The sequence below is a fragment of the Periplaneta americana genome, chromosome 5, assembly GCF_040183065.1.
Source record: "Periplaneta americana isolate PAMFEO1 chromosome 5, P.americana_PAMFEO1_priV1, whole genome shotgun sequence".
Classification (NCBI taxonomy): Eukaryota; Metazoa; Arthropoda; class Insecta; order Blattodea; family Blattidae; genus Periplaneta; species Periplaneta americana.
The window spans coordinates 119,068,052-119,094,467 of NC_091121.1; the positions used below are offsets into that span (position 1 = coordinate 119,068,052).

Sequence of the window (26,416 nt, forward strand, 5' to 3'; positions counted from 1 at the left end):
TTTTATTTATGCTTTTGCGTAGTATACAACTTCTTAAATTTAAAAGTAATGTATAAACAAATCATTACCATATTAAAAACGCATACGATTTTTTTAAAAATATTTATTGAATAATTTCCCTGAGAGCTATATTCACATTCACATATATTTTACATTCACAAATCTGAAAGCAAACCTTGTACTGGAAGAAATAAATAATTTGAAACACAATAAATTATGGTACATGACATAAGGTCCACACCTGTGAAGTAACGGTTAGCGCGTCTCGCCACCCGGGTTTGAATCCCGATCGGGACAATTTACTTGGTTGAGGTTTTTTCCGGGTTTTTCCCCTCGGCGCTGGACCCCGGACAATTTTCACCGGCATTATCACCTTCATCTCATTCAGGCACTAAATAACCTGAGATGTTGGTACAGCATCGTAAAATAACCTACTAAAATACATGACATAAATCCTTAGTTCTACTCATAATATGGTGCACCTTTGACATGCTTTTACATTGCCACAAATCTTGTATCGCCGTCTTTGTTGTTGGGCTATAGTGCCCACAGTAATCCTTGCTCCAGTGTTCTTTGATGGTATCGAAGGAACGAACATATTTTAGGCTTGCGTTATTTCGTGGCCGAAGGCGAGTGCATCCAAAGACTTTCCATATAATCGACTGTCTGAGAAGCCAAGCATTGTTCATGGACACATCTAATAACCACGAAAGTAATGGTATGTGCCATTTTTTCCACGTATATCTGAAGTATGTACTCCACTCATATTGCAACTATATTTACGGAAAACATAAGGCAGACGAACTTTCATTTCCTCTTCTTGTAAAGGGGCTACTTCATGTTCGTTAGACGTGATGCTAAACTTTATTTCTTTCTCACTTTATTCTACATGTCGGTGGTGGGGAATTCACAATTTCATTGCTGATAAGATCTGAATCTTTTCTAATATCAGTGCCCCCTTCCTCATTATAAGGCTGAACAATGTCTGGTAGCTCTGTCACTAACTCTACTATGGCTTGTATTTGAGCTCGGTCGGAGTCCTTGCAATCTTCATCTCCAGAATCAGCATCTGTTATCCTCAGGCAGACCAATGAATATATCTGCCTCGTATTTTGGGATTTCGGAAGATAAGATCTCTCCAACTATTCTAGAATTTAGATTACTGTCAGACCAGTGAGTCTGAAAAGAGGGAATACTTATGATTATGGAAACTGTTATGAAGGATCTCAGTTTTCATATGGGGCCAGTAGACAACTCTGATGAAGATAATAAAAAGACAATTCTGATTGTTATTCACACCCGGCTCTCATAGGTGCCGCTAGTGCCGAGAATTATGAACTACTTAGTTCGTCAAAGACTATCCAGAGTGCATCCCAAGTGGTGAGATATAACATTACACAAATAAAACAATGTTCTAAACGAAACCGGTAATAAGTCTGAGATATTCTTAGAAGTGCTATCAGAATTGTCATTCCCAAAAGCACTCCTAACCTTACACAAACTTCTATTGAGGTAGTTGTTCGTAAAAACATCACTCAAAGAAAAATAGTGAGAAAACAAAATTATTTCATAATGAAAAACTATGTGAAAGGTAATCCTCGAGTAAGTGCTTAGTGGGTCGTTATTGACCCACACTAAATTCTGAGCCCTACTGTACAGCAAATAGCGTAAATATTGAAAAAAAACATACAAGATACATATTCTCCTGAATCTTCTCGGCAGGAAACAATGATTGTTAATAAAATTCACAGATTGAACAGAGTTATTACTCACTTTTTCTTCTCCAAGGCAGACGTAGTTACGTCATATTTATTTGGCAAGTTCCCGAGCAATAATGACGTGGTCTGTTGGTTTCCCGCGTGTTCCACAAGTGCATTGTACCTTTGTGCATCTAAGAAAAGTAGACACGTAGTGTTGCCTAGACTAATTTGCGTGGAAAATAATTTTAATCAATGGGTCGAAAACGACCCACCTGAGCATAAATGGGTTAAAAAGATAGGAGATCAACAACACATTTGAATATTAAAATAGCAGATGGAGGAAAACAAAATAGAAAATTTCAATTCTCATGGTATGACAAATATCCTTGGGATAACAGCGTGCTCTGAGAGAAATAAGTTATATTATTATACCTGTATTCTGTTTGTGAGTGTCTGTGTCACAAAAAATGTTGATAGAAAAGCCGAGAAATGTCAGAGTTAAAGAAGACATCTTCGTATGAAGAGAGTTTCCTCTTGTTAGGTCGTGGAAGAATTGAACTTGCTACTGAAGGAACCAAGCTTCAAGTCAACAAACGCAATAAAATTGTCAAACAAAATAGGTTTGTAATTGAGAGACTTATCGAAGTTGTTTGCTTCTTAGGCAAACAAGAGCATGAAGATAAAAGTTCCGACAACAAAGGGAATTATCTTGAATTATTATTGGAAATTCCCTCCAGACAAGAACAGTTTATACATGATCATTTGTAGTGCTCTTCCAGCTTTAAAGTTACGTCAAGTGCAGATGACTGTACAAATGGAAATGCGTTTCAGAGGTGTTGAAAAGATAAAATGTGTTGAATTGCCAGATCATATATATATATATATATATATATATATATATATATATATATATATATATATATATATATATTATATATAATATGGGATATAAACCAAATTTTCCTGTTACGAAATGAAATAACCTTCTGTCCACATATTCATTTTTAACAAAAAAAAAAAACAATTAGAAAATAAATTAAAGAATATTTATGTAGATGAAGAAAAGCATTGACTCCCTAATGTGGGTTTACACGTGCTTGGTTATACTGGCGCCAGTTAACATGCCAGTCGTACTTTTGTGCCAGTAAAGGTTTACACGGATTTCTTTATTTTGCCTCGCCAGTGCCATTTTCAAGTGAGGCTGCTATCTGAATGTTGCACGAGGACATAACATGCCAAGTGAAGTTGAACTTGTTCATAGCGCTTGCCTAATAGTCGTAACTTTGTTGGTTGAGGAGATGATTTCTAACTTGGAATAAAGAAAAGACATAAAAGAAGATTGCATATTATGGGTGAAAAAGTGGAATTATTCGGAGAGACAATTTAGATACATCTGCGAGAATTCTAAAAGAATTTTCAACAACAGGTACCTACTAATGTTTCAGATGACAACAGATAATTTCTGATAATCTACTACAACGTGTAATAATAATAATAATAATCCGTGGTGACACAGCCCATGAAGTTCCATTCTCCCCACCACCACGCGCTTTAATCCCGAGGCAGATATGACTAGAAATTCGCTTCCTTGGCGTGAGATTACCAGTTTCAGGTCGAATGAATATTGGAACTGCAGAGACAATTTATTGATTGTTGATGAGCGTTACTTATAAGTCCCCTGTGCCACATGCGAGCACATGCAGAAAGATGTTCAATCACAGATGGATGATCATCCAACCAGAATGGAGGTATCATGTAGTTAGCACGACAGTCCCCCAACCGTTATAACTGGCTTTTGCAGCTGGATTTCGCTACCTATCGTAACTCCCAAAGTGCATCATGATGCTGGGTGGGCACTGGTCCCGTACACTGGCCGAAATTTCATGAGAAAATTTCTCCCCCCATGAGCATCCGAATCAGTGCACATTCTGTAATGCAACTCTTAAGCAGGATGCCTTAGACCACTACAACATCTAGCAGTATCATTAGATTCAAAAGTTTGCTACCAACATAAGAGATGCTTTACTTCCAAAATTGAAATCGGAAATTACATTGGCATATTTAGCACCGGAAAGATTATTTTGCTTCATTATAAAATTTTCGTTTTAACGGTGTATGTATACATGTATCTGGTGGCGTGTAAGGGCCTTAAAACCACGAGAATAAATAAAAGCATTATTATTATTATTATTATTATTATTATTATTATTATTATTACTACTACTACTACTACTACTACTACTACTACTATTATTATTATTATCATTATCATTAATATTTGTATTCTGTTCCAAAGTGTATGTTACAATATCAAAGTTCTAGCCAGAAGTTCAGATATCATCTGCACTGCACTAAGTAGAACAAGCGGACAGCTTAAAATACTTGGGGTGTACTATTAGTAGTAACACGAGCTGCTGCCAAGAGTATCTTCTGCTGACCTTAGGAAAAAGAACTAGGGAAGACATTAGTGAAATGCCTTGTGTGGAGTGTGGCATTATATGGGGCAGAAACATGGACATTATGACGAAGTGAAGAGAAACAGCTGGAAACCTTTGAATATGGAGAAGGATGGAGCATGGGACGAAAGAATAATCCTGAAACTGATGAGGAAGAGAAAAAAAAAATTGGCTTTGTCACTGGCTAAGAAGAAATTGCGTACTGAAGAATGGACTGGAAGGAATGGTGAACGGGAGAAGAGTTAGGGACAGAAGAAGATATCACGTGATAGACATCATTAAAATGTATGGATCATATGCGGAGATTAATAGGAAGACTGAAAATAGGAAAGACTGGAGATTGCTGGGTTTGCAGTGAAAGACCTACCCTTAGATAGAAAACTATGAATAAATGAATGAGTATAGTATTTTCATAGGTAAATAGCACGCACACATGTCAAAATCTTATTTTTCAGTAGATGGCACGTAGCCCCTTTTGAATTTCCAGTCTTAAATTGTATATAAATTAAGATTGTAATATTTTTATACAAAGTTCTCAAAATTTCTGAAGACTGTCTTTCTCTTATTTCCACCACTTCGTACAAAATCCTGTCATCAACTGGAAACCATGTTACTTTAGGTTTGTTGATGTCATCTGAACCACCGTTAGATTTCATGCTTCTTGTTACTTTCTTTGCCTCCGGAGTGTACGCATCTTGTATGAATTTTATTTTTGCCTTCACCTAGGCAATTCCGAATCCACCAATTTTCATTCTCCTTGGCATGTTTTCATAAACCTCTGTTCCAACCTTTCTATTTTTTATAAAGATTATAGTTCAGATCCCACAAACACTGACGTTTTACATATACTTAAAGAAATTTTGTGACTATCTCAGAATTCCACTTACTCATTCTTATAAATCAAATTTATAAAACTTAATGCAAAGACATCAGCGCACTACGTACTGTACAATACTGGCATGCCGATGAGAAACTTCATGTTTACACGTGCAACAGAAATGTCCGCCTGCGCATGTGTCACCACTGGCACATTGAAAAGTTAGAATGCCACTAACTTTTCGAAACATTGCATGCAGTGTCTAAACTTGCACGCCAGTAAAGGTTTACATGTGAAAGTTGATTTTACTTGTGCGCCAATAGCTATTGGCACCAATGAACCCATGCACATGTAAACCCACCATAAAGACCTGAAATTCATAATTGTCAACGGTCTTCAAACCATCTATAAAGAGGTAACACGACTTATCTAGTTGGTTTTGGCATTCACCATTACTACAGCTTTCTCCACAAGAAGTATGAGCACATTGAAAAGGATTAAAAAGTATCTTGTAATTCAATGAAGAATGAAAGATTAAGTTCCCTTAGTAAAATCACCACTAAAAAGAAACTGGTTAAACAACTTGCTATTGATCAGAGTTTCAAGGAATGAGTAATAATTGATACTTTTGCAACCAAGAAGAATCAACATCTGGACCTGCTGTATAAGGTAAGGAGATTTTTTCAGTCTGCCTAGTATTTATACCTTAGCTTCGCCACTGATATCTCTGAGAAAGGGTGATGCATACATAATTTGCATATAAATAGAACTTGATTTTACCCTGATTTCGCAATGAGCTGTAGTTACTAAGGATTAAATTATTTCCCACTTCTGCCAGGGATCTATATATTCAGCAGAAGTGATTAGACGTAAAAATGTATTAGTTAATTTGATATCCTTCTGCATTGTTCTGTGAACTGCGCTTTGGGAATGTTACCGAATATATAAAACTGTAGCTCTCTGAAGATAGTCAATCCGTACTTTTCGTGGCTATGGAGAAATTTAATAGTGTCTGTAGATCTTGCAGATATGCATACAATGTCTAATCCTTGATGCTGATGATGACAGCATAAACAATTGACATCATTACATTTTATTTTTGCTTTGACCATAACTGAGATACTGAGCAAGGAGACAAAATATTTCACTCTCAAAAAGATATAAAAAGCACTCTCTATCCAGGTACGTGAGACCTTTGCAGACCATTCCCATCACTCTGAAGGTCTTTTAGTCTGTAAATTCACATTTCTTGACATTCATGGAAATTATTTTATTTATTTATTTATTTATTTAACCTGGTAGAGATAAGGCCATCATACACGTGAGCACATATCACAAGCATTTTATCCAAACAATAGTAGGGCTAATTATCTAATCTGAAACAGAAAATCCCTTTGTCTGATTATAATACGAGGTGTTTGATTAAAGGGGGTTGTCATTTTTTGTGAAATGGAGTTGTTCCCCAAGTGAATACATAAGATAAATTCTACGAGTGGGTAAAAAGAATTAAGTCGTAGCTCTTTTGGTATGGTCACTATGTAAGAGTGTAAAAAGGTTACAAACCAAAAATTGCAATACTGATTTGGATGAAGGGATCTACTGTACTGAGCTGGTGAGTTGATTCGTGATTTGGTGGAGACATGCAGGGGGAAGCTGTTGTCTTAGTTGCAGGTGGAGGGGAGTGCTGCTACTGGCTAGCTAGCTCTTAATAACCACTAAGAAAAATTCGCTGACTGAAACATGGTGTTGCAAGATTTACAGTTCGCCTAATTGCTTCTCGAACTGTCAATGTCGTGTTAGTACGATGTAGATCGCAGCCTGAGCCAGTGATTCCTGCTGCACTGTGGAGTGTAATATTGTACAGGAGCTTAGTGTGAAATTTAAATGCGTTTTAGTAAGTAATTGCTTGTAATTAGTTGCTGTTTAAAATACTATTTAATTATAATGCTACATGAATGTCAGCATTTGAATTTGGCAGTTTATCATAATATTCTCTATAGTTTACAAGTGTTTATACTTTAAAGAATATTCCTCTATTTTCAGAAAATATTGTCCTATATTCCTAAACAATCACAAATTCAAGGACGTAATTGTTTTAAATATCAGGGAAAATGAAATAAACTTAGGGGAGCGTTAGGTTAACTGGACCACTTTTTTTTCAAATTAGTCACAAATATTACATATTTAACTTATCTACATTAAATTTCTTGTGAAGTTTAAGTAAGGTGTTGTCCACACAATATGGGGAGCAATGACTCCATAGTACTCAAATTTTTTTGTGAAAAATGAAATTATTTACTAAGTTGAAAAATGACCAGTTAACCTAACCGGTAAGGTTAAGTGGACCGGGTAGTGAAATCATTGGACATGAATTTAATAAATTTAATATTAACTTCAATGCATATTGCAAGAACTCTAAAACCACATTTTATGAAAAATACTAATTATTAAAACATAACATACATCAATTTATCAAATATTTAGCTAGAAACGAGTCCTAGCGAAGGCTATATTCATACAAGTCAATATTGAAATAAATCATGCCCCCATATCTTTGTCTTAAGTTCTTCAGAGGACGTGGAAGTTTCGTAACAACATCAGCATTGGCAACAAAGGCACTTTCATTGGTAATAGAAAATCGAGTTGACGGCAAATGCCGCTTATAGAATGTCACTTGAACACCACTACGAAGTGACTCCTTCACAACTGCTACAAAGTTGCGACCAGACTCTTTTCTCACTCCATGAACTTCAGCAATGATGAAGTCACCAGCTTCAATTTTGTAGGAATCATCATCATCTTCACATTCTTCATTCCAAGAAGAGTCAGAGTCATCTAACACCAACTGCTCACTTTCACCTGATGACGAGTCCAGTGCCAGTCTAGCAGTTTTCCTATTCTTGAACTTTTTTGCTTCTCTGACACGGAATTCTTCTTCCAGACGAGCCTTGATGGGCGAACTAGTGAGAATGAGAGATTCTCCTTTCTTTCGACCATGACCATCTCTTTTTCGTGGTCCACACTTTGGAAATGGCTTCAAGATCTCAGGTGACACAAAATTCTCCACTGTCTGAAATTGCCTTTCATTAGAAGGTGAAGGAGCTGGATTACTTTCAGAGGTGCAAGAAGATGAAAGAACTGGATCGATATCAGAGGAAAAGGATGTTGAAGGAACTGGATCATTAGGAGAGGTGCAAGAAGTTGAAGGCACTGGACTAGTAACAAAGGTGGAAGACGTGGATGGAACTGGATCAGTAACAGAGGTCCAAGAGGTTGAAGGCTCTAGATGGATAGCAGAGACATGATTGGGCGAAGGAACTTGATCTAAAGGACGATCTGTCACAGATGAGCACAGGAAATCAGCTTCACCAAATGTTTCGTCATTAAAAGGCATTATCCCTGTGGATTTAAATCCTTTGATGATATTGTTAGGAGTGAATGCAAATGGATAAGCTTCACCCTTAAGGCCTGCTACATCATAAATGCGTAGTGTCTGTCCAGGATGATTGATTAGCCACCTATCACAAGCTTTATTGTAATATGGCTTGAATGGACCATAAACTGCTACGTCGAGTGGCTGAAGCTTATGGCTAGTATGGGGTGGTATTGTTAATAAAACTATACCATTTTCTTTTGCAAGTGATACAGCCCTTATTGATATATGGCTTTCGTGATTATCTAATATGAGAAGCTTGGGTTTTTCCTTGCACGGCCTTTCATGTTTGATGAAATGTTCCAATACAGACAAAAATATGTCTCCAGTCATCCATCCAGAGGTGTGAGCTGCACCTCTACTTCCAGGTGGGGCATTGTGTAGCATATGGTCCTGGAAATGCACACGGGGAAACACAAAAAATGGAGGGACTGCTTTTCCTGTGCTCCCAATAATGGCACACACAGTTACGAGAGTGCCCCTCTCTGCAGAAGTAATTTTACCCACTTGCTTCTGGCCACAAGGGGAAACTACCTTTCCAGGCTTCTGCACTGTTGTGAGACCAGTTTCATCAAGGTTGTAAACATCCTCTGGTCCAAATCCAAATTTTTCGTAGGTTGATTTCAAATTTGAAAAGAATTTGTCTACATTAAATTTGTTAAAACTGGTTGCACGGCTCAAGCTTGTAGCCTCTGGTTGTCTGAGAGAAAGTTTGTGCCTCTTCATAAAAGAACGAAGCCATTCTTTCCCAGCCATTTTCTCTTCAGACCAATTTGGCAAAAGTTGCTTATTATTAGCCGCAGCAAATTCATAAGCCAACTTCCTTGTGTCTGTGAATGCCAAACCATAGTGCATACCTGCAACTTTCTTCAAGTAGGAGCACAGAGACAGCTCTTCTGCTGGCGTAAACACCTTTTTGTGTTCATTAGATGGCCTAAAATTTACCACACATCCATCAACAGATTTGCTGACAAAACGTTTCAACGTCGTCCTTGGGATGTTAAATCAAGCAGATACTGCACGAATACTCATTCCTTCTTTGGTGGCTGTTACCGCTACTTTCAAATCTTCTACTGAATACGACCGGTGATTGGTTGTACGCATTCGAACACGCGGCATCTGAAATTAAAGTTTGGAATTAGAAGTGTATCTCAATCAGAATTTAATAAGTAAGTTAATGCCTCATAAGTGGTGTCTTGTTGGTATCATTTGTGAGGTTCAGACCTGTCTTCGAACAGTTGACTAAACAGCAAATAACATAAGAGAATTGCCTACACTTCAGCTTTTAAAAAAGAAATTAAAAAATGAACTTCAATAATATGAAAACTATATTGGGGTTAACTGGCCCGGTCCACATAACCTAACCAGTTTGGTGGCCAGTTAACCCCACAGCACATGCTTTCTTTGTCCTCCTCTAAAATACATATGAAACAAATATTTTTAAATACAAAATAATCTGTTTTAAAGAGTAAATACTTACGGTTAATATGGTGTAAAGAACTTTTCCGTAACTCTTTTTCAGCAGTGATGAAACCAGGGAAAAACCAAGCAGGAAAAAAACTTCCAACCTCCTTGAACAACAAAGCCTCTCTAAACAGGATGCCTTATGCACTTCAATTGTTTTTGAAGGCTTAGGTTGTCTGTACTGTAGAATTGCTTATGCCATCTATTGGATAGGACAGAAAACAACTCCCGCCAAAATTTAAAAGCATGGACCACTTAACCTAACCGGTCCAGTTAACCTAATCCCCCCCTACTCATGAGATCTTTCTGTACGTTTAGGTTTAGAGCTTTGACACTTCTTTCTTGCATTAAAATCTGGTTCGAATTTGGAAGCATTATGTGGAAGCAAATATAATTATTAGACAGGAGGCAAACAAGCGTAGATTTGGAAATTCTGACTTAGGCAACATAGCAAGCAGTTCGATTCCTGATTTCACCGAAACTCTAAGTGGCATGCTGTTCTGCAGATTTATCAATTCAAGCTCCAAACCTTCAGGAGATTCTATCGGCTGCAACCAGGATGGGGTCCAGACTTTGATCACAGTCTAGTATATACAATCACGAAGCTCAATACGTAGGGAATATGCATCCATAGATAGTTGCTAACCACTAGGATCGCTACTATCGCCTCATCACAGACAATGTGAAATAGTACTGGCACAATCTATTGTTCCTAGTACCCTCAACATCTCAAGCTTCGTGACAGTGTATACTAGACTGTGCTTTGACGCAGAAAACATTTCCTTATGCGAAATTTGTTCACTGCTACGCCCACCAACTTAATTTAGTTTTAAAAAGTGCGTGTTTAAAGAGAATTAAATCAGCGAAGTTGTTGTTTGCAAATAATATTACTGGGTTCACAACATTCTTCTCCACTTCACCTAAACGCGGTGACCTGCTGCGATCTGTGCAGCAACACGATGGAACTTTCAGTCCTGAGTTGTATCCTCCGTTAAGGGAAATAAAGCGGAGCTATTGAAATGCTTCGAAAGGATTGAAGAGGGAGATGACTCAAATGAATGGAATGATATATCAATGAGAGAAGCTTTTGGCCTAAAAAAAAAAACTTGTTAAATAATAATTAATTTTGTTTTTCTAAATTTCTTTTATGACTTGAAGAAACGTGTTGACATAAACAATGTAAATAGATTGAGCATATCTGATGCATTACAATATTTTGAGTCGGCAGTAATGGAAATAAGAGAGAACACTAACAGATACGAAATAAATGTCGATAATAAAGAAGAATGTTCGTTTCATCCAAGAAAAAGGCTGGAACTCGGTAGGCAAGTAAGCCTGTCGGCAGATGCCAAAGAAGTATGCGATGTCATTATCAACTAAGTAATTCAATGGACGTTTCCTGCAGTTACATATATTTGGCAACTTTAATATAGTCTACTTGATCCAAAGAAATTTGCTTCATACAGAGATAAGTTCCCCAGCGACTTGGCTAGTATTTTCGTAAAAAAATCCAGTCCATTAATTTCGAAAGAAAAATTTATTAATGAATTATCAGTGATCTATCGAAATGATACATTTAAAGATATTTCCTCGATGTATGATTTGTTCAATTTTTTTATGGATTACTCTTTGAAGATTCATTCTCTGAAGTGGGCAAAGCCCTTCAAATCGCATTAACAACACCTGCTTGAACAGCTGAGTCAGAACGGAGTTTCAGCACATTAAACAGGATAAAAACATTTATCAGAAAGACCATGGGTCAAGATAGGCTGAATTCGTTGGCTTTCTCTTCTATTCTTAAGGAGCTTCTCCATAAAAATCCGAACTTCAAGAACAGGGTCATCGAAAAGTTTGCCAGCCAGAAAGACAGACGAGCACATCTCATTTATAAATAATTCTGCAAATTGGTGAGTTTAATGTTGAATTTGCGTTATTATGCAGTTGGTAGTTCTAGTTGTATTATGCTGAACTAATTTTTAAGCAGAAACAATGGACTAAAATGAAATAAAGAAATCTTGGTGCATTATTTAACATATAGGCTATCGCAAAATTTGTGAAATATCTGGCTCCACCAACAAAAATGATTACGAGCCGCCACTGATAATTATCCAGCATTCTGTGCAATAAACGAAGCACATAGAGAATATTTCAAGTCAAGAGTTGCAACAAAATTTGGAAGATTTCAGATCCAGCAAAAGCACGACAGTAATTGCTGGAGGTACTGTACTGCATCATTATTCTTGATATTTTAAGCAATTTAATTTTATTTGCTGTATTTCTTTTTACCATTTTCATTCGAATATTCATTATCCAATTCTCTGTCTTAGTTTCGATTAAATTTTCGTAACTTACATGGTTATTTAGGTTAAGGGTCAGCATTTTTTAAATGACTCAGGGCAGCTAAAATGTTAAATACTGTCCTGAGTGTAAATCATTGGGGAAATTGTTTCAGCGACGTATGTATGTATGTATATATATATATATATATATATATATATATATATATACGAAAAGTGACTAGCATTGTCTTCATTTTATTACTCCTACATACGTTGAGTGAGAGGCCCGTAGGCCTAATCTTGAAAGCATTGTTGTAGCCGAACTGTTATCGCGCAATCAACGCCCGTACACTATACCTCTCAGGACGACTTCAGTTTTATTGAAGATGGCTATTGGTAAAATGGTTTTCTAACGAAATAATTTACGAAACTTACCTTTCCCCTCTCCGTTGCAAAATAACCTGATAATTAGGATCGGATTTTCATGCAATTTCTTAATTCATTTTTTTAGTTGCTATTTAATGACGCTGTATCAACTACTCGGTTATTTAGTGTCGATGGTATTGATGATAGCGAGATGGTATTTGGCGAGATGAGGCCGAGTATTCACCATAGATTACCTAACATTCGCTTTACGGTTGGGGAAAACCTCGGAAAATCTCAACAAGGTAATGAGCCCAAGCGGGAATCGAACCGGCGCCCGAGCGCAAGTTCGGATCAGTAATCGGAATGAATTGATTACACATGGTTTTAAGTTGCATACAAGTTAATTGCATATTTTGACCTGTTTTATAACGCATCATTTTAAATATTTTAATGGATATGAGGCATATTTAGGCCTATAAGGTTTTCGAAATATTTTTTCCCCTTTCGATTTAATGCTTCTCCCGAACATGTCATAGCTGGAACGCAAACTATTACGTACTGTTGCTGTATGATAGTTATAATAAGACAATAATTCCCCTCCCAATCACGTGTAAGGTGAATGACATTAACTTATGGTTATAAGAAGTTGACGACGGGGAGTCCCTGAAACTGTGCCACTCAGCACTGCACTGTATGTTTCTCAGTCCGAACACTTCTTTCTTATGAGTTAGTTCACACGCGTCAGTTTATTCAGAAGTTTTTTTACGTGATCTGATTAGTGCATTCTTCAGTTTATATGCCTTGTTGCCATGCCAAAAGTAAAACGCAGAGCAGTGTTGCCAACAAGGGGTTCCCCCCCCCCAAGATAAATTTTAGAGTTTTTGTTTTAGTATTTTTCACAACCACGTTATTAGGATTCATTTTTTAAATTACTTATAGTGAAACTATGTATTGTGTAATTGAACAATGACTAATTATCATGATCATGAATCTTCTCTTCGGCTGGTATGGCATCTTGTAAAAATGTTTTCTCACTTGTTGTCTTTATACTCGATCGTATTATAACGCTCTCTCCCGCCCGGATCTACAGGATTGGACGTTCAGCGCTGTAGCCACTAGACCACCGCCGTGGAGGTACAGTAAGAGTGTGATAAATTAGCTTGTACGACAAAGCAATGCGACACGCTGTCAATATTTTTAACAATTTAGTTCTTTTTAATAATTATTTAATTCACACTATAATATAATTTTTTTGTATAAAATATTATCTTGTGATGAAAAAATAAATTACTTCTAAAACTATCTATCTATACTAAATAAATTTTACAAGAAAAAGAGTTCATCCAAAGGGCTGGACTTGGGAAGGGTACCCAAAACGCTCATTGCATTTCCGAGTTGAATTGCAATACTTAAACGCTGATGCAAATAAGTAGTGTAACGACGATCACCGGTAATGGAGATCAAAATTTGGCTGATTTGAGATACAAAAACTTTAGTGTCATGACTCCAAGGACCGAAAGTCTCCACAGCAAAGGGGACAAAGATATAATTGTCTAAAAGATGAGCATACTTATTGACTTTTTTTTTCACGGCTAATTCAGCTGCGCGTCTGGAGGTATTCGGCACTTAATTGAAAAAATGGACATTGAGCGAATTTTCCTGTGCTTTGTTTCTCTGTGTGCCGGCATTTAGTTCTACTTTCAAGCGCAAGATGTTAGCTCATAAATTGGAAAATAAAAATCAATGCCTCTAAGAGTTCTGTAGTAATTTTCACTAAAAGAAGACCGCAAGAACCATTTGAACTGAAACTTTTTGATGTAGTAATTCCAGATCAAAAAGAAACAACTTATTTGGGAATACTTTTGGACCATAGACTTTCTTTTAAGCCTCACATGAATAAAATTGCTGCCAAAGGATATGCTATGTTTCAACGTTTGTATCCTTTATTCAAGTCACCATCGCTGAGTTTGTGGACTAAGAAAACTTTCTATATAACAATAATCAGAGCTAGCCTCCTATATGCATATCCAGCTTGGTCATCTGTCAATGGGTCTCTACTAAGAAGACTGCGTGGTGTACAAAGAACAGTTCTGCTCACAATTGCTGGAACTGATTACACAACATCCAATAAATTTTTACATGAAGTTTTGGACATAGTATCAATTGAAGAGTTTTCGGAAAATTTAAAATTCAAATTTATACAAACATTGAAAAATCATCCAAATCCTCTGCTACAGAAGTTTAATCATCAAACATAAATAATAAAATCCAAGTTATACCAGCCATATCTTTTACAAATTCATCATGGATTAACATCAAGGACTGAAGAACTAGACTGAACAATTTCAAAGTGTTATAAATTAAAGGAGGAGTCAAAAGCAAGTCAGCTTGATCTCCGGTCATATAAACTTTCAGTGCAACAAGATGTTGGTTGGTTGGTTGGATAATAACTGAGTACAGGATCCAAACATCGCCTACCTTATTGCATAATCCAGAAACGCTTTGCTTAAAATAAATTCAAGTTAACAGCTTTTCCTTATTTCTCAGTGACAAACTAGTTGTAATAATAATTTTTATATTTTAAATATAATAAATTATATTATAAAATAATATAGTACATTATAAAATTATGTATCAAATTCATTTAATATTTGTATACAATATAATATAGGGTAAACATTGCTAATTTCGTGATAATTTCATGAAAATTAATTTAAAATGCAAATGTGTAAATATATCCTTATTCCGATGTTTTCATCTAAGAAACGATAATTTGCTGTACAAATCTGGAGACATAAAAGATTGTTTTTGAACAATTGCCAAAAACCACTTTTACGACTTAAGCTATTAGGTTGATTATTTCGTGATAATCTTGGTAATTTCGTGATATTACATTGATAATTTCGTGAGAGGTAGACGAATTGTGGAAAAATTCATTAAAGTCAAATGAATTTCTCATTTATTGTTACAAGACTTTAAACATAGTAATTCCGGCTAATATTCATAGCAAGAAAATATAGAAATACGTATCAGCACGTAATAATAATGAAATCACAGTAAAAATTGAAATTGAAAAGGGATCCCCTTTGCCCTGAAAGAGTGAACACTTTAATTACGGGCTTTACTATGGCCTATATTACGAGAGTAATGCCAAAAGTAATGCATACCATTTGTTTAAAATTTACATTTTTATCCTACAGCTTTGCTATATTCACAGAATGTAGATACATCCTTTAGGAACAACATGTCACTTTTCCACATAATCCCCGTCCCTTTGAACTGCCTTACGGCACTGTAGACCAGCACGGTAGACCAGCATGGTAAAAGTCTGGATCAACATATCTGACCCACCCTTTAACAGCGTGCACAAGGGAGTCATCTTCTAACCTCGTTCCACGAAGGGATCCTTCAATTTACCAAAGACATGGTAATCACACGGAGCCAGTTCACGACTGTAAGGCGGATGTTTCAGTGTTGTCTATCCGAATTTTCTGATCTGGTCTTGGTCTTGTGACTGACATGTGGCCATGCGTTGTCGTGCAATAGCAGAACATCCTGCTTCTCCTGATGTGGTCGAGAAGTTTCTTGAGAGATGCCACATACGAGTCAGAATTAATGGTGGTTCCATGTGGCATGATGTCCACAAGCAAGAGTTCTTCTGAATGGAAAAACACAGTAGCCATAACTTTTCTTGCCGAAGGTGCAGTTTTGAATTTCTATTTCTTTGGTGAATTTGAATGATGCCACTCCATTGTCTGTCTCTTTGTCTCCGGTCCAAAATTGCGGAGCCATGTTTCATCTCCTGTCACAATTCTTGCAAGTCAGACATCTCCACCATTCTCATACTGGTTCAGAAGTTCGCTGCACACTTGTTTTTCGAGTTTCTTTGTGGACTTTTGTCAACATTCTCGGAATTCACCTGGTACGAAGCTTTTTTAACCATTTCAATATTCTGCACACGCTTCTTCTATTCCAACTTGGTGACAATTCTTTCACTGTTATTCGTTTGTCAGCCACAACCATGTTGTTAACGCGCTTCACATTGCCAGGACTTCATTCAGTGCAGGGTGTGCCGTTGTGAGGAGTAACCCGAATATTGGCGTGCCCTCTTTCACCAGATAATCTGCTTGCCCACTAACTAACCGTACTGCAATCGACAGCTGTTTCTCCATACATCCTTTTCAACCTCTTGTGAATGTTTCCCACTGTCTCATTCTCACAGTACAGGAACTCGATAACAGCACGTTGCTTCTGACGAATGTCAAGTACAGCAGCCATCTTGAAGGAATCTATCATGGCTCCACTCACGGGAACGACTTAAATTAAAATTGAATAGAAGCGGGAAGGATGTATCTATGACCTCCATATATTGCAAAGGTGTAGAATAAAAATAAATTAAAAAAAAAATGTTGTGCATTACTTTTGGAGTACCCCTCATATAATGACAATGCAAAAACTCTCATCTTCATCAGAGTCACTCTGGCATCCATCACACATGAAAACATCAGCTTGTTTATCATACGTGCTTTGGCACTTAGCATGATAACAAATCAAACAGAAGCTACACTGAACCCATTGTGCCCCCCCTTTTCTTTTTTGTTATCACATCTTATCTTCAGACTTCTAAACTGGTCCACATCTGTGGAGTAACGGTCAGCGCGTCTGGCCGCGAAACCAGGTGGCCCGGATTCGATTCCCGGTCGGGGCCAGTTACCTGGTTGAGGGTTTTTCCGGGGTTTTCCCTCAACCCAATATGAGCAAATGCTGGGTAACTTTAGGTGCTGGACCCCGGATTTATTTCACCGGCATTATCACCTTCATCTCATTCAGACGCTAAATAACCTAAGATGTTGATAAAGCGTCGTAAAATGACCCACTAAAAAAAAGACTTCTAAACTTCATATCACATCTTATCTTCAGACTTCTAAACTGGTCCACATCTGTGGAGTAACGGTCAGCGCGTCTGGCCGCGAAACCAGGTGGCCCGGATTCGATTCCCGGTCGAGGCCAGTTACCTGGTTGAGGTTTTTTTCCCGGGGGTTTCCCTCAACCCAATATGAGCAAATGCTGGGTAACTTTAGGTGCTAGACCCCGGACTCATTTCACTGGCATTATCACCTTCATCTCATTCAGACGCTAAATAACCTAAGATGTTGATAAAGCGTCGTAAAATAACCCACTAAAAAAACTTTTAAACTTCATATTGTAATACAATTTTTAAAATAGTGTAAAATGTAGGCCTAACGCTTAATGCTCAACAAAATGTTGCCTCAAACAGCTAAGATTTCTATCAGTAAAGCTAAGCCTAAATGGCGACTACAGATGTAGGGGAGAGTCGGGTAGTATCGGACATCGGGTAATATCGGACAGTGAGTTTCTTTCATCTACCACCATATGGTAGTACCTGAATGACATGGTTTCGTTTCTCTATGCGACATCACAGAAATGTAACCATGTCAATCAGGTACTATCATCGTGTGGTAGATGAAAGAAACTCACTGTCCGATATTACCCGATGTCCGATACTACCCGACTCTCCCCTATCTAAAATTCCAAAAATATTTTCTAAAATTTCATTAACATATAATAAATCATTGTACCAAATATTATATGCTTACGTTTAGTAATAAGCCTGTAATGTAATTACAAACTTCCACAAAATTTGTACGCCTGAGAAATCGACGCTAACTTGCTCTCTCCAAGCACAAAAGCTCACAGAGGCAGCTACAATAGTCACACAAAGCGTAGCTATATGTTTCTGTGAACCGGACAACATATGCAATCCCTTGGCGGAAATTTGAATCTCGTAACAATATTGGTTAGTTCACGAAAGAGCCAGGAAAAAATATCACGAAATAACCACTGCCACGAAATTACCAATGTTTACCCTAGGTAGATGGTTTTTACTTCTTATAGGAGTTTTGTTTTTCCATTTTCAACGCTATCAAATCATTACATGTTTTAATAATGTTGTTGGGGCCAACGTCTCAACTCTCATTATAAAGAAACTCTAGAGTCTATAGTCTACACATTACAGTTAATGACGGATTTATTATTTCATCGGTTCAATTTATTTTATTTGAGTACATAATGTACCTAGATATATTAATTGTATGTGCTATATTTCCGCTGTGTCGACTGATGTCAGTGCCAATTCCTGGGAGAAAGCAGAATCTCACGCTCAAACTGGTTTGAAGGTCATTGAAATCAGTCCTACTACATCAAAGGTACCGACTCGAAGTGTTCATACTGTATGATTACCTATACTCTGGTTGTACTGTGGACGAAGCTGAAAGGGTCCTGAGATTCAAGGACCGGAACGCTGTTCTGTCCATTTCATGCACTGATTATGTTGTGAGTCGCAATTTCGTAAATAAGAAATACAGGTCTAATGAATGTTCTCATAGAATCTACAAAAATATTTCCATATAATCTGAAGGGTTGCGATTAAATCAGTGTTTCACTTGGCATGGAATGCTCTAATACATCGTATCGTGCCACACATCTTACATGGAGGGTACTTATTGGGTGCTTAGAAATATTAGAATTTCAAGTACTACTTCAACCTCTAGCATGTGCTCACAATTTCCTATTGTTTTTAAGTAGACATGCAACATACGAAGCTCGTTCCATTAATTCTCGACTGCGTGAGCAAAGACAATTAAGTAAAACACGTCCAAATTGAGATACAGGTGACCTCAAATAAATAATTAAATTTTTTATTCGTGTGTCTTTTAACAGCGACAGATGTACATTATGGAAATAAAAGTGGCCGGCTTAGAAACCTTTTCATGGCGGCCATGCAGTACAGCAGACCATTCCAAGTGGACAGCCACCGCGAAGCCGCGTGTCAGCCCTGGGTTCATAGTAGCCGTGCCGAAGCTAGCGAGCCCGGAGAGAGACAGCGAGTGAGTGGAAAAGAGACGGAATACCGATCGCTGAGAGGAAGGCACGTGTGGAAGGGGTGGAGTGAGCCAGTAAGGTGCATGGACGGCACATTTTATGACACATAGGAAGAATTCAAGAATTACAACAATCAGCCTTTACAAAATAATACAACAAAATAAAATAGCCCTTTTTCCCGTAGTTATGAAGATAAATTATATTTATTTGATTCCACCAACCACCTATATCACGGAAAATTGTTTGATCAATCAAAATGAATGCGTAACAGTGCTTCCAACGCAACATCGGACAAACTTGACCTAGTTTACTCTTATTCAGGTTCATGACTGAGCATGTGTTCGCAAAGGTATGTAGAGCCAAACATAGCAATTAACTTGCATGTCAATGCGTGGATACGCGGGAACTCTTTTTGTTCCAAGTTCTTATAAAACGAGGCCGCCTGGAATATTGTAATATATATCTTTCAAAATTGTGTGGCATTGAAGCCTTATCAGTTCTCTTTGGAATTTGACTGGAGTCTGCTCAACATTTACAGAAAAGGGCGTCATAATAAAAACGTTCACCAAGTTCCTGCACGCGGCGAGAGATTGTTTTGTGGAGAGAGACTAATTGACTCAAATAAAATCACCAGGGAAGGACACAATATCTCTGAAGTTGAAATCTTGCACTCCTTATCAAACATTCTATCCGTAAAAGGCCGGCTACTTTTGGCGATATTTAGGATACCGTAACAATATATATATATATATATATATATATATATATATATATATATATATATATATATATATATATATATGTATATGGATAGTTCTTTCGGAACTTGGCTCAATATGCTGCGAAAGAAAAGAGAAAATAAAATTGTAATGACATTGTCACTATACAAAAAATACATCTACATGGTTAAAAGGACAGAAAATCCTGTAACAGTTTAACAAATGTTTCTATAATGATTCTCATAATATGTTGTTGACAATTGTTCAAAATAAACTTATTATAACCATTAATTTAATTATTATTGCCTTCAAGAGTACTTAGGCCGGGTGCACACAGAATCAGACGCGGCGCGGCGCGACGCACGCGACATTTTGTCTCGTGGTACTTGTCTCCCATTGATTTCTTATGGTGTGGTGCACACAGAATCAGACGCGGTGCGACGGTCGCGAGCAGACACAAGGAGACACGAAGAGACAACATCGAATGACTGCTAGAAGTTCGTCGCGAGGAGACTGATAGCTGCAGTGTACTGCGCATGCGTTAGTAGTGGCTATGATTGCACGCTTTCATTATGTACAAAAAATACTACTGTTGTGTAGTGCACATTATTCATAATGGAGCTCGATGCGGATAAATTAGTTGATTTACTACAGGAAAGATACATTCTGTACAATCTTTAAAACAATATCACGAGAATAATGTGATTTCTGAAAATATGTGAAAAATTGCAAATGAGATGAAAGCACCAGGTGAATAATAATTTATAATAATAACACTGCGTAATAAATGTTAACATTTTTTTTGCGCTAGGTATGTGATATATGTTTTCTATATAATTTGAGCCTCCTGAATACGAAAATGACAGTAAAAACAGTTGTTGGTTACGGTTTTTGAGAAATTTTGGAATTTATATACTGTACATTCAAAATATTGTTTTATATAATGACAATAAGGCCAAATATTCACTGTTCAGAAGATTACAGCTTTCTTTTTCTGCATTTTCTTTTACACTGGGCATCAGGTACATCACGAGCTAAAGTCCAACAATAGTCTGCTAGCATATTGGTACTCCATTGTCCTTGGTATCTTTTTTCCATAGTTGAAATTTCTTGATGGAAGCGCTCATCATGCTCATCACTGAAATCGCACAATTCTCGGGAAAAAAAAGTCAAGATGTGAGTGAAGGAAGTGAATTTTCAGGGAAATTTTACAACCCCTAGTTTAATACGCCAACAGTTAATTTTTCACTAGTTCTTCATAGTTCTCACTTCTATAGTTATCCAGAAAATTAATTCAACCTCCTTGAATGGAATCCAGACGGCTGTCTCTTTTCCTTCCAGCAAAGATTCGAAATGATTGTCCATTATTTCTCTAATTTGTGGCCCATTGAGAACTCCCTCTTTTATTTTTGAGTCACTAATAGCAGGAAATGTTAAGGAATGCGCGCTGGTCCGAGTCCTCATGGGGGAAGAAATTTTCTCATGAAATTTCGGCCAGTGTATGGGACCGGTGCCCACCTAGCATCGTGATGCACTTGGGAAGCTACGATAGTTAGCGAAAGCCGGTTGCGAACGATACCTCCATTCTAGTTGGATGATCGTCCACCTCTGTTTTGGTATGTGAACGTGAGGCCAGGCAGCCGGCTGGTCGGTCTGGGCTCTTCACGGGTGTAGCGCCACGGGTTATTAATAGCAGGAAATATTTCCTGGATATTTTTAAATGCTTCAGTTTTATAATTTATCCCTTTAACAGAATTCTTCATTAACCCTAACTTATTGTGTAAAATGGGTAAAATTACTTCGCTTTGAGGTACAAGGGGGGGTTGTATAATATTTTTCTTCCATGGCTCTAGTGATTGTCGTTTTATTTTATAATGCTTATCTCGAGCGCGAGTACACACATGTGGAGTAACCGTTGCTTACGAGATTACACAAGCTGGCGCATAGAGCTTGAAAAACGAGTCTGAAGTGGTTCCCTCGTAATGCCAATTCCGCCGCTCGGAGCGCTGTTCTGCCCTATATATTCATAGCAGAACACTTAAAAGACATTGACATTTGGGACATTTAAAGGACTCACCATTGCTTATTAAATGCTTCGTACAATATTTTATGGACAATAGACGTAATTTGCAAACTTCTACTCCTCAATTATATTACAATAAAAGGCTGTCATTCTTGATATTATAACATATTACATATAAACTGAGGGACTGTCTGCTCTGTACTTCAGTTCATACACCAAACATTTCCGGAAATAAATTAACTTGACATCTTGCATATACGCACTATAGCCTACCCTTTTCACCTAATATTATTAATATTGCTATTAAATAAGATATTGCAACTAATTAAGGTACTTCATTATCTTTAATTTCCTTGAATTCATAATTAAGCATTTGCAAGAAGGCTAACTTTTCCCTCTCTTTTAAAAAAAATACGAACGTCACAATAATTGAGAAGTATAATTATTACGCGATTTTTTCTTGCAGTGGTGAAAACATTTCTATAGGCCTACTGATTAATCTATTGAGCACAGTAATAGTAAACGCTGCAGTATTCTTTTCTGAAGCCAAGATTTTCGCAAGAACTGAAGTGCGACACATGTAAAGATGAGGAAATGTCCCTTTTTCTTTTGGGAAAACTTGTGAAGCACTACTGGACAATATTGCCAAAGATATTTCCAGTAAATACGAAGTGATTAGGAAACTTAATCAGAAGCCCCTAAATAGAAAAGTGCTGAAAATGCAATAAACTGGGCCATTTCTTAATTACATATAGAACACTGGAACTGATTATCTACAAGGACCCTCATGTTATAAATATTATGATTATTTCAGATTGTGATACAGTTATAAGCGTACATTCCTAAAATTTAAAAGTAACAATGAGGATGCCCTATGTTATAGGAAAGTTTTAAACGTGTACATTTAACTTTTTTATGAATGATTTCCTGATCAAGATTTTCATTAACTATGTGCCAAACTTTTGAAGTGAAGTGTGCAGTAAGAAACTGTTGGACATCTGATCAGTATTTTAATCATGTGCTGGTTACAGTATATTAGATGTCTTCTTGAATATACCTGATGAGGTATGTATATGAAGTTTGTATCGTCAGTATTCAAGTAGCCTACTTATGTATGTAATTTTTATTATCTGTACAGAAAAAAATTTAGCTTATGTGATAGTATGAAGTAATCTCTCACGAAATAACAAGGAAGAGAAAGGTGCTTAAATTTAAATATTGAAAACAGGATGATAAGAAAATAATTTTTACTTCCTTTCAATTATTAAAGAAACCTGGCCACTCACCATTCGCAGTTGATTTCTATGGTTACAGCTCTATTCTTCATATTCTGTAGCTTTCAAATAATTTCTAAAATAAATATTACGCCTACTTAGCTCTTGTAAAACGAAATTTTCACTTTCACTTTCAACGGAACACTCACTTATATTCAGTTCTTGTATCTTGCAGTAAATTATCCATTTGTGATCATCTTTCCAATATAACCTCCCATTGAAACGACCACTTAAAATCATGAGCTAGAATTTATTATTTTAAAAACATTTCCACGTACATACTGTTATAATTGTTATGAACCACAATACAAAAGACAACACTGTGAAATTGGATTAATTTACCAAGATCAACATCAATACAGGTAGTATAAAATCACATATAGGCCTAGGCTATATTATTTCATTACTTTATGGTCTTAATTAGAAGAATTAATTTTGAAGAATTTACAAATATGCTGAAATAATTTATGACACCTCTTATAGAAATGTAAAAATATGTATGTACATTTTGAAACAATGGGTATAGCACCACTTGAAAATGTTGAGCACTTTAACAGTAACTTGTAAATTGTTCCATCACGTTGTCTATAGTGTTCATTTAATGTAGCACTTTTAGAATGAACGTGGTTCACATACATAAGAAATGACGATGGAATGAGTCGAAGACATACAGTTTTCTTTAATTTTTTAGCAAATGATGAAGTTGAATATATACTGTTACTTCATATCCTAACATAAGTAGAGTTGCCACCATAGATGTAACACCTCCGTAACACCTGAAATGAATATAAAATAAATTAATGTATTGGTAATGATACAAGAATAAGAAGAAATTAGGCTAGACATAACCTCACAAAATTACAAACACATGCTAAAACAAAAAAAAAACAAACAAAAAAACAAAAAAAACTTTACGTATCCGTATATAATAAAACTAGATATTCTAGATATAATTTGATTCACACGATAACCACCTCAGCCTATTTCGCAGCAGCCATTAGTTACCAGTTTTAGGTGCATTACCTAAGCTCATACTAACCTTGTTAAGTTCTCTTACCTAATTCACTGATAATTACGTAACAATACACAGGTCTAAAATACAGACAAATACACATTAATTACCTAATAAGTACAGCATGAAGGTAATTCATTACTTTTGTCGGTATTTTCTAAAAGAGAAAGGGAAAACAGTAACAACATTATCTTCAATGTTTACATCACGTCGTTCACATTTTCATTAGGCCTATATCAGTAATGCTTGGTAAGTGAAATAATGCATGAAATTATTTTACATTTCGGGTCACATCATTCGAGAGTCGGAAAATGCAATTCGCCACTTTTAACATAGCATTGCTTGTTATATGAGAGAACTTTGACATTTACCTTAACCTATAAATATACGACCTGTTGGTACAGAGTTCTTCACATAGCAAAACACAGACAATTTTCAAATATAACTTAGCTGAACAAACTTCAAATAACACTGTAATATGCTTGGCATATTTGTAATATTCGTACTCAATGAGTAATGCACAATTAATCGAACTATTTTCACGATGCACAATGCTTTGTAATGGTACTATTCATCATTTCATAGGGCAGAGAGGCGAACCTAGCGGCAGAAATTGTCATGACTCACAGAGACCTACTCTCGATCGTGCTATGCGCCAGCTTGTGTAATCACGTAAGCAACGGGAGTAACGGTCAGCGCGTCTGGCCGAGAAACCAGGTGGCCCGGTTTCGAATCCCGGTCGGGGCAAGTTACCTGGTTGAGGTTTTTTCCGGGGTTTTCCATCAACCGAATATGAGCAAATGCTGGGTAACTTTCGGTGCTGGACCCCGGACTCATTTCACCGGCATTATCACCTTCATTTCATTCAGACGCTAAGTAACCTAGATGTTAATACAGCGTCGTAAAATAACCCAATAAAATAAAATAAAATAAAAATAAAATATCTCGAGCGCGACTGTCTAATTCGTACAGAAAGCAGCAAAATTTTGTGTAGCCTAATTGCATTCCAAAAAGCAATGCTACAACCTTCAAATCCGCACATATAAACCATTGTACTTTGAATATTATCATTAAAGCACGCTTTAAAGAAATACACATCTTACACAGAATACTAACACCACAGAAATATCCCGGTAAACTGAAGCGTTTTCATACAGCGAACCTGTTTCTTCCCCTCCAAATGGAACAGAAAAGGGCAATAAAACAATTTCCGCTTCTAGAAGTGGTTTTGACATGGTGATATATTGCAAAATATAAACTGCAGTAATGTAATTAAAGCTCACAGTGAAAGAAATGCACATCTCAAGTGAAATCAGGTAAACTAAAGTGAATTTATACCACGAACCTGTTTCATTCCTTCGAAATAGACTCGTAGAAGGGCAATAAAATAATTTCCCTTTCTACAAGTGCTTCTAACATGGTGCCCTACTTATACTAATATTTTTTTCACATAATGGGTCTTCACATTTGTAAAACAAAATAGTTACACACGAAATAAGGTGATTTTTTTTTTAAATGAAATGCATAGAAAAATTAAAAATAGAAAATTAATTATAGGGCCTATTGTGCATTTCGAATAACCGAAGTGATGGAACATTTTGCTTGTTATTTTTTAATTCTGGAGGTCGAAATTAGTAAGAATTTGTTAGTTTTATGTCTGGCGCAATATGACTGTTGACCAGTGTAATTTGTAGTAAGCCTAATTCTCTGCTCTACACTATCACTCCTCCTAGTTTAGACGTTGTTAAGAAGGTGAATATCTAGTGTTAAGTGTTAGAATAGTGCTCATCCAGTTTATAAAGTGTTACAGAATTATTGTGCTTATATACTTTGCAATCATGCCTCCGAAAATGTTAAAGTCTGAAGAAATCGAGGCTATTATACAGTGCAGCGAGTGGTTAAAGAAACGTTTCTAGCCATGATGCAGGAGTCTGGCGCGCTGCAAACGTTAGCCAACCTTATAAAAGATG

The 26,416-nt window shown here is 36.6% G+C and overlaps 1 protein-coding gene and 1 long non-coding RNA gene across 4 annotated transcripts; both read right to left on the reverse strand.

Annotated features, from left to right (window-relative positions):
- Nucleotides 1-7,373: 7,373 nt before the first annotated feature.
- Nucleotides 7,374-10,125, reverse strand: LOC138700537 (uncharacterized). Its single transcript, XM_069827131.1, has 2 exons — nucleotides 9,887-10,125; nucleotides 7,374-9,525 (listed from the first exon to the last, which is right to left on the reverse strand). The coding sequence occupies exon 2, from the start codon at nucleotides 9,259-9,261 to the stop codon at nucleotides 7,471-7,473; it is 1,791 nt and encodes a 596-aa protein (XP_069683232.1). The 5' UTR covers nucleotides 9,262-9,525; nucleotides 9,887-10,125; the 3' UTR covers nucleotides 7,374-7,470.
- Nucleotides 10,126-23,390: 13,265 nt separating this feature from the next.
- Nucleotides 23,391-25,408, reverse strand: LOC138700109 (uncharacterized). 3 transcript variants are annotated; one of them, XR_011332211.1, is made up of 2 exons: nucleotides 24,818-25,408; nucleotides 23,391-24,210 (listed from the first exon to the last, which is right to left on the reverse strand). It is a non-coding gene; the product is annotated as an uncharacterized lncRNA (long non-coding RNA). The 3 variants fall into 3 exon arrangements; XR_011332212.1 differs by having other exon boundaries at nucleotides 23,391-24,199; nucleotides 24,557-25,408; XR_011332210.1 differs by having other exon boundaries at nucleotides 24,557-25,408.
- Between the last annotated feature and the right edge of the window lie 1,008 nt (nucleotides 25,409-26,416).